Here is a 12,708-nt window from a genome sequence, read left to right as displayed (position 1 = left end):
CCCCCCCCCCCCCCCCGCCCCTTTACTTGCCCTGCCCCAGCTTCAGAGAGGGGCCTCTGCAGTGATGGATCCTGGCTCCCTGGTCATCGGTCCTTTTCCCCATGGTAGTGTGGCTTCTCTTCATCTTCTGTGGCTCTTTGAGGCTCATGTTCCTAGGCTTCTGCCTTTTCCATTGCTGCTTGGGGCTTCCTCCTAGTCCAGCTGAGACAGAGTTCGAGTGGCATTTTCTACTTACTTCTACACCTTCTCTTCCCACCTTCTTCACCCCATTCCATGTAGACTCAGAATGGTTAGCCTTGACTGTTAAATAGGTTAGATAGATTTTCAATCTGCCAAACACAATATAACAAGGAAAGGTTCCCACCTGTAAAGAACCTACTTTCTTTTAGTACACTGGGCAACCAAAGACTTGAGCTATTGGGGTCCTTACAGAAGCCAGTAGCCAAAGGGTGTCATTTGCTGTTAATTTGGTCTAGAAAAGTGCCTCAGCTCCTCCTTCATGTCCTAGGTCTCCTCACGAGCCTGAATGCCCATTAGGCACCAGGAGATTCAAGATGTTTGAAACCAGTGCTCACTTCGGCAGCACATATACTAAAATTGGAGTGATACAGAGAAGATTAGCATGTCTGATACTAAGGATAACATGTCCAAAACTAAATTCCTGACGCATGTGTTTTGCTGGGCTTTTCTTCTGGGACTCCTCCTTCCTTTCCTTCACCACCGCCACAGTCACCTCTTTCCTCTGATGACCTCACCTAAATCCTAATCTAACCAGTCTGTTTACTGTCATTTCAACCTCCCCTCTCCTTTCCAGGTGACTGTTATCTCTTCTGAGATGCGGCAGAAGCTAAAATGGCCTCGCTACTCCTGGTCTCACCGCTCTCCAATAGATCTTCCATATCTCTGCCATTATTATTGTCACAAAGTATGATATGTCATATGACAAGTCCACTGCTTATAATGGGTTCCTGTTGCTCAGCTCCCTGGTATCAGCCCTGGGTTGTCCTTGCTTCTTGTGGTTTGGCTCCTCTTGGTCTTCTTGAAACTTAGATTCCTATACTTCTGCCCTTCCCACTGTGAGAGTGGAGGAGGGGCAGAGAGAGAGGGAGAGAGACACAGAATCTTAAGCAGCTTTAGGCTCTGAGCTGTTTTTTTAGCACAGAGCCCTATGGGGGGCTCAAACTAAGGAACTGCGAGATCATGACCTGAGCCGAAGTTGGACGCTTACCTGACTGAGACACCCAGGCGCCCCTTATTTTTCATTCCTGATTGCAGTTTTAAAGTTTTGTTTAAACATTAAGCTTATAACCTGTCAAGACTTTTTATATATGATGTATGATAGGAATCCAATTTCCTTATTTTCCCTATGGATAACCAATTATTAAGTAGTCTATTCTCTCCCCAGTGATTGCAGTCCCAGCCCTGTAATATATTGTTTCCATACAAGGGTGGGTCTGTTTCTTGGCTATTCATTCTACTCTATTGGTCCACTTGTCTAATTCTGTGCCTTAGTAGGTCATACTGCCTTAATTATGGTAGCTTTAAAAAAAAACAAAACAACTTCCATTTGTTGTATTTGTTATCTCCTACCTTTTTTTTTCTTTGGGAGATACCGTGGTCTGTTTATATGTTGATGAGTATGATCCAGTAGGACTGGGAAGTTCTTGGCTGTTCTTGGACTTTACTTTTTCCGTATAAAACTTAAAATGGTAAGAGTTCTAACAAAGAATCCTGTTGAATTTTTATTAGCACTTCTTCGAATTAATAATATGGAAAGAACTGATGTTACAATAATTCTATCTATATTTCCCTATTCATGAACATGGTATATTTCTCCATTTATTTAGCTTTTCTGTAATGTCTTTCAGTATAGTTTTATAATTGCTCCATAAATATATGGTACATTTGTGATTAGATTTATTCCTAGATCTTTGTTTTGTGGCAAATGTATATGGTATTTTTAATTTTATTTTTGTTTGCTGGCATTTAGAAATAGTTCCTTTTGTATTTTGATTTTTTATAACAGTATCTTGTCAAGCTTTCTTTTTTTTTTTTTTTTTTTTTTAAATTTTTTTTTTCAACGTTTTTATTTATTTTTGGTACAGAGAGAGACAGAGCATGAACGGGGGAGGGGCAGAGAGAGAGGGAGACACAGAATCGGAAACAGGCTCCAGGCTCCGAGCCATCAGCCCAGAGCCTGACGCGGGGCTCGAACTCACGGACCGCGAGATCGTGACCTGGCTGAAGTCGGACGCTTAACCGACTGCGCCACCCAGGCGCCCCTAAGCTTTCTAATTCTATTTTGTGTATGGATTCTTTGGAATCTATGTAGACAGTCATCTATAAATAATGAAGGATTTTACTCCATTCCAATTTTACACCTGTCATCTCTTTTTATAGCTTTATTATAGGTCCACTTCTAGTACAAATGTTTAACAAGGTGCAGTGTTTAATAGGTATTTATCATATAATGAAGATAATCAGCTGTTGCATTAACTTAAAAATTACCTCCTCTTTACTGTTTCTAAGTTTAACAGTGCATATTTCAACTATTTAGCCTGTGAATGGTTTTACTGTTAATTAGTCTCTGGGTTATATTAGCTGGCTTATAAAAGGTTGCTTCATGGTGTTAATCACTAGTGAGCATTAGGAGGAGCAAACATGTAAAAATAGCAGGTACCCTCAAGATAAGCCACACTGGCAAACATAAAGATATCAGAGGAGTTTCTGCAGATTCTCAGATGCTCCCCTAGCAAGTTTGACTCAAATCCCTGCCCCTGTCTGGCTCTTGCTACTGCCTTTTCTTTTGTTTTCTTAAAAAAATGTGTTTGTATCTGTGTATGTGTATTTCTTCTTTTAGGGATCTCTCTCCCTCTCTCAGGTATTTATAGTTGTTTTTTAAGTTTTCTTTTCCCCATAGAGTCATCGTCTTCATCCCAGCTGCTTTTTTCTATTTATTCTGTCAGTTTTTCTTATTAGATGCTTTCTTCTGGTTTCTGGTGATCCTCAGCTGCCTGCTGATTTATGAGTGGAGCCATTAAAAAGCTGATGGAAGCTTTGTGTACTTCACTAGAACTTGTTGTAGGTTAATGCAGGTAAACCCCGGGGCCTGCCGTTTGTCCTTGTAATTAGCTCTTTTCTCTTGGGCTAGTCAGCTTTCCCAGAGAAGACTCCTTCAGTCTCCTACCCTGGAGGGGATGGGCCTGGTCGCTAAATAGGGCAAATATACAAACTTCCCTTCATTCCCTGTTTCCGCAGAGTGCCCCACCCCCATGCCCTCTACCGGGAGTGGGTCAGAGTGCTGCATGCTTCCCCACAGATGTCCCCAGTCTTTGTGTTTGTATACCCACTCTCATCCCCACCTCCAGAGTTCCCTAGTGCCCACATTTCTAAGACTCTTAATGGGTTCTGCAGGGTCAATCAAGTTGCTTCACAGCTTTTCATGACTGGCTTAGAACTGAGCTTTCTTATGACTGCAAAGCCAGTTACTGCTGGTTTACCTGCTTTCCAGCTTCCCATATTTTGTGGTAGTTTTCTCCTTTCCTGTTATCTTAGGCTGTATTTGAAAAAATCTCACTAATACGGTTTTAGTAGCGTTTCAGGAGAGACTAGAACTACATACTTTTATTCAGTTTGCCATCTTTCACTGGATTTTTCCCAGATATCTGTAAATAGAAAGTTAGCACCCTGTCCTTATTGACATTTTCTTCTTCTTTTTTTGTTAATGTTTATTATTTTTGAGAGAGCAAGCAGGGGAGGAGCAGACATACACACACATACACACACACACACACACACACAGAATCTGAAGCAGGCTCCAGGCTCTGAGCTGTCAGCATAGAACCCTTAACGGGAGCTTGAACCCACGAACCGTGAGATCATGACCTGAGCTGAAGTCTGACACTTAATCCACTGAGCCACCCAGGAGCCCTTTATTGACATTTTCTAAGTCTAGTGCATAGATTTGATGTTCTAAAGCTGTGGTATAGTCGACCAGAGAGCTTTCTTGTTTTTTTTCTCTCTGAATATTAGATAAATAAGTCACTTTGGCTTTCTTGTTTATTTTAGGCCTTGTTTCTAAGAAAATAAGAGCTTAGTCATTGAGTTAACAAAGCTAAGTCTCTCAAGGTAGCAGTTTAAGTCAGTAGGCAGCAAACAAACCACCTTGTTCAGCAGGTGGCCGGTGGTGCTCCCAGAACAGAACAGAGGGGCAAGGTCAGTCAGTGGGTGCTTCCCACCAGATGAGAACAAATGGTTTCCAACGTGTTAAGGTGGAGATGTCTAATATCTAATAGGCTGTTGAATATGTAATTCTGGAAGTACACAGAAGAACTTTTTGTGGAGGTAGGTTCTCACCAAACAGATTTTGCTCTAAGTTAGCCATGGTTTTCAGTGATCTGCTTTTCTCTCCACCACAACCTCTTGAGCCCAAGTCTGTAGGGTTTCAGCTGGACTTTCAAATCCGTTCCTCTCAGGTCCACCATCTCCCTATGCAGGAAGGGAGCTCATTCCTCTGCCTGGGAGTGACAGAAGGAAGAGTTTGCCAGGTGGGCAGGGGGTGGGAGGACCATTCTAGGAAGGGGCATCATGTGGAAAACACAGAAGCGTGACAGAACGGGGCACGCTAATGAAATAGCATGCGAATCGACCTGCAGTCCCGGTAGCCGTTGGGCCACTGTGGTAGAGAGGTGCACACACAAGGAGGTGACAAGCCTGTGGATCCTCCTTATGAGTTCATTCCATGTGCTGGCAGCTCAGGTGTTAGCGGATTTTAGTGATAATATATTACAACATTAATGAAGATAAATACACATATTTTTTATATAAAAGATTTTTAAAGATGCTGACAAATGAACCCCTATAATTTTGAGGGTAGTCTGCCCTGTATTCAAAATGAAGCCCTGTCTTATGTGATAGTTGAATTTATCATCTGTAGCCATATTTGTTTGTTTTTTCACCTATTTGTTTTTTAATTTTTTTATTTCTTAAGTAATCTCTTTGCCCAACATGGGGCTCAAACTCACAGCCCCAAGATCCAGAGTCATATGCTTTACTGACTGAGCCAGCCAGGTGCCCCTGAGGCCATATTTGAAATGAAATTTATACAAGTTGTTTACTGCTTGAATTTCAGAAGAACATTATTATAGGACCTTTTTGGGTTTGTTTTGGTTTTGGTTTTTTTTTTACGTTAACCTGATAACATGCAGTGATTGAGGCACAAAATATATGGCCCACGGATTAGGAAATATCAATGACTTTGTGAATAAACTGAATTGATAGCACCAAGAGGGATTTCCTGTTTTCATCTAAGTCAGTGACCTTTAACCTGTTTGAATCTAGGACCCCTTAGAATATCTGAAGAAAGCCATGGTCCCTCCCCCCATAAGAACTCCAGCGTACATGCCTCCTAATTTTACACAGAATTTCAGAGAATTCAGAGCCACTTATAACCCCCTGCTCTAGGTTAAGAGTAAAAACCCAGCCACAGCCATGTGGTGAGGTACTTATCAAGGCCTCACATCTGTCATCCTCAACCAAGTTAGTCCTGCCCTGTGAGCACCTGTTTTGCTGATTAGACATATACTGAGCCCCAACTCTTCTGTCGTGCTTGCTCGGATACAGTACCTAACAAGTTCTACAGTGCATGTGCGTAATAAGCAATTAACGACTACCCAGAGGTTCTGAGAATCTTCTTTATCTTGTTGATGTTTATGGATAGTTTTGTTCATTGATGTTAGAAACTCACTACCAAAGTCCTTCAAAGAACTAAGAGAAGTGCACTCTCTACAGAGGGCTCTTAGAGCCCAAATAAGCAATGAAGTTCCACTTACCCTGCTCCATGATGGGCTGTTTTCATGTTTTGCATGTATAAAAAGAAAAGAGAACTTTTATAGAAGCCCTTCTAAAACTGGTTTTAACTCATTTGTATAAAAACAATCCCAAGTTAGGGGTGTATGAGACACAGGGAAATGTTTCGAGCAGAACCTTCTTATCCACAAGGAGTGATGATGAATGGAGTCAAAAAAAGAGCTTGGAGTACCCATGTTAGAAGATTAAAAATGGAAATTCAGTTTCCTCTCAGAAATGGGTCTTGCATTGTGTCACTGGGGACAATGGAAATAGAAGCCAGAAGTCATAGTTTATTTTGAGAATGTTGTAGAACATTTGTCGTCCCCTCTTAGATGCTTGTGTTACGCAGCACTGGGGACATCCTAGAACTACACTTGTGCTCTGACCTCTACTGTAGTATACCACTCGCTCTCAGGGAACACAGTCTTTCCTAGCTGTTGCCATATATATATGTTCTTATTCCAATCTGATCCTCACTCCTCCCCAAAATAATCAGCATGAACAGAATGAAGCAGATGGCACAAGCCTTCTTTGGCATAGTGGCAGATCTGTATCACTCACGCAGTATTTTTAGAATCAAGGGGATTGAAAATTATGTCCTGAGATGTTTTGGGGGAAGACTTACTATCTTTCCAGGGTGACAGGTGTTGAAATATTACCGTATTTAAGACTCAAATGCCATCTGTATTTCAGGTCACAGAATATAGACTGATTATCATCAGGACCATCCCTTTGTCAGTTCTGTTAGGATTGTTGGTGGTTTGCCAGATAATAGAAAGTCAATCACGAGTCTGTTTCAAGGATGTGGCCAGAAAGCGCATCAGGTTTCAACCAAAGATTGGAATCAGCGGCAGCCAGCCCGTACTGGTCAAGTACATGGTGATGGGGGACGCTGTATTATCCACACGGTTTATTTTTTTAAAAATAGCTAGGCTTTGATCCTCGGCCACAATGAATTTATAGTCTGTTGAGAAAGACTATTTTTATAGGAGTTTGTGATAGTATCATGAACACAGTGTAAATATTTATATTTGAAGGTCCACATTAATGAAATACACAGTTATGGTGAAAGAAACGTTAAAACCATTTGTGAATTTGAATTCATCGTTCAAAAAGACTTAAAGAATGTTAATTATAGTATAATTAATTCAGTTCAACATTTGAAGGCCAGTTAGTGTTGGGCTAGGCGTATTTAACACATGGACCTAAAAACACATCAAGGATTGCGAAGAGTCACTCATGAAATGAGTTAAGTGTGTATAAAAATGTTTAAGTGATGTTTGTTATTGTTTGAAAGTTCCACGTGGAACAAAGTGAGGAAATGTGTGTCACATTTAAATAAAATCTGCTGTGTCTGTAAATCCCTGATTATATACCCACTGTCTTCAAAGGCCCAAGGGAAACGTAGGTAATGATGTCCATGACTGTTGGACTTTGGAATCTAGGGAAGTGGCTGGAAAGTTGATCTGGGAAAATTTTATTTAGTGCTAAAGGGCAGGCACTTTTTGTTAAGTCTAAATGGAATAAATACTACTTTTCCTTCATATTCTTGGTCTGTTGGTAAGCCATCAGTCAAAGTTGGTATCTGTTGAGGAACAAAGAATGCTGATTTTGACTTGCCAAGGTCATAGGTCTTTCTGCGTGTGTGAGTATGTTGTGTTATCCAGACTACTGGTTCCTCCCACTGTGAATAGCGGATGGTGGGTCACACAGAGGGAGAGAACGTGAGTTTTTCTATCATGGCCGTAGCTGAGTGGCTAGAACCCTGTGCCACTTGTGCAGCTGATGGCTTCTGCTCTTAATCCCAGTGTTTCATAAACAACTTATACTTGTGTGGTATGTTTTTAGATTACTGCATATTTCAGATCCCTGTTGTTCCAGTTGGTTGTCCCCAGCAGCCCATTATATGCATCAGGTGGTATCACAAATAAGGAAACAGACTCAAGATGTAGCTGACAAGTGGACAAGCTAGAATTTGAACTGGGGAATCTTTCCACTGTATTCATAGAACAAGTGGCTGGATCTACACGAATCGCTCCCACACTTCAGGGAAACACCTGAGGGTGAATCAGCACAGTTGTGTCTGAAGGAAAGCAGAACCTTGCCTTTCTCGCTCTCAAGTGTGGAACTGAGTTGTGCTGTCTCATACAGCAGCCACTAGCCACACGGGGCTGTTTACATTTAAACAAAAATTTCAGTTTCTCAGAGTCACGTTTTGAGTGTTCAGTAGCCGACATATATGAGACACTTCCGTCATCACAGAAAGTTCTCTTGGATGTACTGGTCATCTCTCAGCAAGAATGTGGAGAATGAATTTAGTGTACATGCAGGGGATTGGCGGGAGAGAGAGAGAGAGCAAATCCCTCCACCACACCGGCTCTCCTCCTGAGGGACTGGCACTAATTTGAGTTCAGCCGTCATGAGAACAAGGAAAAGATGAATTTCAAACTTCATATTATGTTTACATTTTAATCTTTTTTGATAGCCTTGGAACACAGAAATTTCAAATGAATGAGGACATTTAATGGTGATGATAAATTCTATGCCTCTTATAGCTGGGCCAGTATTGCAGCCAGACTTTGGCTGGATGAGAAGTGGGACACGTCATGAGACCTGGCAGCAAAAACTCGGCCACGCAGGATGGCATTCCTGGAAGGAATCATTTTGTCTGTGGCCACGCTCGTTGGGGATGCGTCAGAGTAGGGCCTCAGGCATGAGCTGCAGTACTGTGCGGAAACAAGGAGTTGGGGAAGAGGGGCTCAGTTCAAGTCACACTTGGTGACAGAGGAACAAGGTGTGTGTGTGCTGCCATCAGAAGGAAGTTTTGGTGCCAAGATGCTGGCTGAGAGTGCCCGCGTCCCCAGTTTTGGATCAGCGCTGAAGCTTCGGCTCAAAGCCTGCGTGTCAGCTCTGAGGGTTCCGAGCAGGCGGGGCACAGGGGGAGGGCTCTCTGCTTGGTGCTGGCTCCTGCCGAGCTCTGAGCAGTGTCTGCAAACATCCGAGCTAGCTGATGAGGGACACAAGAAGTCTGCTCTAGGTTTTGTCCGCTGGAAAAGGAGTATCTCTCTTTCTGTGTATGTGTGCTGTGAGCTGGTAGGTTTAAAGATGCTTAGACTGTTGTTATAATAAATTTGACCTAGCTAGACTCCAGCCTTCTTACCTGAAGGTAACTGTGAAAAGGTAGGTAAAAACTTTTAACAACAAGGAGCATCTCTAAAGACTGGGCAGTAAATGAATGCATGCAGGAAACGGGCCCTTGAGGACCTGCTGTGATTGGTCACTTTGCTGCGGGTGCCCTGCTTACTTGGCAAAGCTCAGAAAAGACTGGCCTGCATACAAGCTACTCCAGTATGTTTAATGTAAACATATAGTACTTTTTTTTTTTTTTTTTAAGTATGGCAACTGAAAGGTTAGCATCCACTTGCCTGAGAATTACTCTCTCTAGAAAAGCACAGGATTTTAGGTAGCCAGGGTTTTTTCTGCATTGTTCATGACTGCCGGAGACTCTTAAGGCTCCTCAAATGGTGGCGCATTGGTAGAAGAAGAGGAGCGTGGATTTGGGTGACTTTGCCTGGGTTGGAAGGTTGGTTTGAGACAGGTTGAGGCAGCAGGCCCACCTTCTAGAAGTGGCCTTACTAACGAGTAGTTGGCCCTCCAGAGTGGGGCTGGGGAATGAGGAAAGGCCCCCAGAAACAAAAGGGGAAGAGATCAGTAGAACAGTTTACAAGAGGATGCTGCTTACACCTCTGACTGCAGCCTGAGCCATCATTTTTGTTTCCGTGGGAATATTCTGTCTCCCCTCCAAAGGCACATGAGTGAACTAAACTGGTTTTATTCACATTTTGTTTACATCACGCTGTTGAGATCTTCAGCATGGTAACCTTATAAACAAATTAACTTGGATGTATACAAATTATTTCATCTCCGCCCCTGGAAGTTTAAACAGGTGTGATAAACAACGTATGTTATGCTAACCATGGGTGAAGACAGCCCAAGGTTTGAATAAGCAGAGATGACTTTCATTTCTGTACCGATAAAACACTCTAACACATGGGGGAGATTTTTGGTTTTTTTTCCTTTGAATTGGTTGGCTGAGCCTCACACTGACCTGAAGTCATGATCTGAAGTAGGTAACACACACCTTAGTCGATGGAAAGAGCTGTCTCTGTCAAAAGGAAAGTGTGCTTCACCTACCATCAGAACACTGTGTGCTTGCCTCCTCGCCACTTGGGAGGATTTATGTGCAGAAGGACCTCCCGAAGCACATGAGGGAGGACAGAGACTCAGGTGCTGCATTGGAGCCATTGAAAGTAATATGTGGATTCTGGGTAGTCGATGCTGAGCTGGGAGGAGAGGAAGAGCACTCTTGTCCAATACAAGCTAATACAAGAACACTGTTGTTCTCTCCACAGACAGTCTGGCGATCCAGAACATGCCCCAGCTCTGGTGATGCTCCTGGAACCTCATCTGTGCCTCCGACATTCTCCCAGCCTGAGACTGCATCTATAAATTGGGATGTGGGAAAGCAGGAAGCAAAGCTCATGGTAACTGAGAGGCCCATGTCTGGGTAGAACCAGGCCCAGGACCACGACGCTGCCTCTCCCCTGGTCTGGAGTTCAGGCTGCCGTGGCTCTGCTCATGTGCTCAGCACCATCCTTCCATTTGTGCTTAAATGGCACAGCATTTGGTCAGCGCATCTGAAAAGGAAGGTGTGAGAAGTAAAGCCCATGGCCACCTATCCCTGCCAATTATGTGGCAAGACGTTCCTCACCCTGGAGAAGTTCACTATCCACAATTATTCCCACTCCAGGGAGCGACCTTACAAGTGCTTGCAGCCAGACTGTGGCAAAGCCTTCATTTCCAGATATAAATTAATGAGGTGAGAGGCTCTAGAAAAGGTATGTACTTTGACACATACCTTTAAGTGGCTTTGCTAGCCCTCTGACCAGAGACCGCAAGGGAAAATGGATGCAGAATGTGGATGCACATTAGCCTTGCACACTGCAGGGCTTAATGCGGTTTTCTGTGACAGTTTTGCATGTAGTGTCAGTTCGTTCATTCAGCAAGCATTTCCTGTGGTCCTACAATATGCCAGGCATAAAAACACAAAGATGAAAAGACCCGTGCTGGGGAGATAGTCATGCAAACACAATTAAAATGCAGTGCAGGTGCTTTGACAGAGGTGTGCAGGTGGAGGAAGCTGTTCTCCGCTGCTCGATGAGGAGCGTCGGTAGGGCTTCTCAGAAAGACACAGCCATACGCTGGACCAGGAGGCGGACAGAGATGAGGTTCTGGGGAAGCCCGAAGCCTTGGCCTTAAAGCGCACAAGTCTAAAGGGTAGTGGTGGAGGAGGAACAGGTGAGGCTCAAAGTGGAGGCAAAAAAGGAAAGCAGCTCATAACTGGCCTTAGCCTCTGTCTTGAAGGGTCTGTTTATTGTAATGAGTCTGAGCAGTGGAAAAGGTGGTTTTGATCAGGGTGTTAGAGGACTCTGGTAGTAATTCGGAGGCGAGAGAAGAGGCAAGTAGACTGAGGGGGGAGGTGTGAAGTAATAGTCCAGTATGAAATACGGAGCGTGTGTTCGCGTCCTGACAGTAAGGATGGAGGGGAGGGAACATCTCCCAAGTGCCAGCTTTCGGAGCAGTTTCTCAACTTGCGAGGAGTTTGTCCAACCTCCCAAGTGGAATTCTGTTGGGAATACAGGTGTTGAGTATGTGCATTTAATCAGATTTTCAAAGGCATCCATGATACACCAAAGGATAAAAACTGTTGTTAAAAAAAAAAAAGGATATTTAGTCTGAATTATTTTTTGAATGCCTATTAGGGCCTCACTTCTGCAAGGGAAATGAATATACAAGTTGAAGCTTCTCCCTCTAAAGGATTTTCACATCCTAGAAAAGATAAAACACACACACACACACACACACACACAAAGTTGCTAAATTGCACAGTAGTCTTGAGAACTGTTGAGAACAAAGGCCACGTGTGCTATGGATGTGGTCCACACGCAGAATCCGCGCTGTTGTGTGCATCTTTTGACACCTGGTTAAGGGAAACTTATTTGCCTTTCATCTCCATGAAATGAACATTAGAGCTTCAACTTTCAGACTACTCACCTATAAATGCACAGGCGAGAGTCAAAATTTGGCAAGAGAGGATGTCCATCTGAGTGGCATTAACATGGACCACAACATTATTAAATCTTGGAGTGCCCTTGAAGAGAGGCACCTGAAAGTTTTAAAAAGATCTACATTATGCTCCTGGCCCCTCAGTATACCACTGTCATAATGTAATAGAATCGGGTTTAAAATAAGCCTATAAACGCTTAGGTATTTTAAAACTCAAATGGGTTCTGTACACAGGCCAGTCTTTAGTTGCCAGAAATATATAAGTACCGAGTGCCTATTGTGTGCATCAATTTTGTTGCAAAACAGGAGGGCTTTGCAACAAAATTGATGCACACAATAGGCATCATAAGCTTGTTTTGCAACAAGCTTCTTATGTGTGCACAGTGATTGTTCTTACCCAAACACTGAAAGCAGCATTTGCTGCAGTTAAAACCCACAGCGATGATATTAGGCTGTGAATAAAGATCAAAACACATACAGGAGGTAAATATTTGAAAAAGACTGGAGCTAACAGATTATTGGAATGACAGGAATTAGGTGGGATTACTGTGGTAAACCGCGCTGAGGAAGTTGCCTTAAGCAGTATTTAGGAGGTGGTCGTTTCAAGCAAGGGAAACAGCTTGCTGGGCGAAGGGGGCAAAGTGCAGCCAAAACGGGAAGCAATGGGCTTTATGCAAGAACCGCCCGCCCTGCACGCCCCCCCCCCCCCCCCCCCCCCCCCCCCCCCCCCCC

General features: G+C 43.3%; 1 protein-coding gene and 1 non-coding gene across 8 annotated transcripts in view; both read left to right on the top strand.

Annotated features, from left to right (window-relative positions):
* Window positions 1-12,708, top strand: part of PLAGL1 (PLAG1 like zinc finger 1) — an 84,865-nt gene that overhangs the window by 66,570 nt on the left and 5,587 nt on the right. For 3 of the 7 annotated variants that reach the window (XM_049653011.1, XM_049653010.1, XM_049653013.1), the window contains one exon: window positions 10,263-10,729. In XM_049653011.1, the coding sequence (XP_049508968.1) occupies window positions 10,578-10,729 (152 nt within the window). In that variant the 5' untranslated portion in view covers window positions 10,263-10,577. Of the gene's footprint in view, window positions 1-10,262; window positions 10,730-12,708 lie in introns of those variants that run through there. The other 4 variants (XM_049653014.1, XM_049653016.1, XM_049653015.1 and 1 more) reach the window with 2 other exon arrangements.
* LOC125939202 (U6 spliceosomal RNA) lies at window positions 568-676 on the top strand. Its single transcript, XR_007462958.1, has one exon. It is a non-coding gene; the product is annotated as a U6 spliceosomal RNA (small nuclear RNA).

The sequence above is a fragment of the Panthera uncia genome (genome assembly GCF_023721935.1).
Source record: "Panthera uncia isolate 11264 chromosome B2 unlocalized genomic scaffold, Puncia_PCG_1.0 HiC_scaffold_24, whole genome shotgun sequence".
NCBI classification, from domain to species: Eukaryota; Metazoa; Chordata; class Mammalia; order Carnivora; family Felidae; genus Panthera; species Panthera uncia.
Note: the sequence above shows the minus strand (reverse complement) of the source record. Positions and strands in the feature narration are given on the sequence as shown.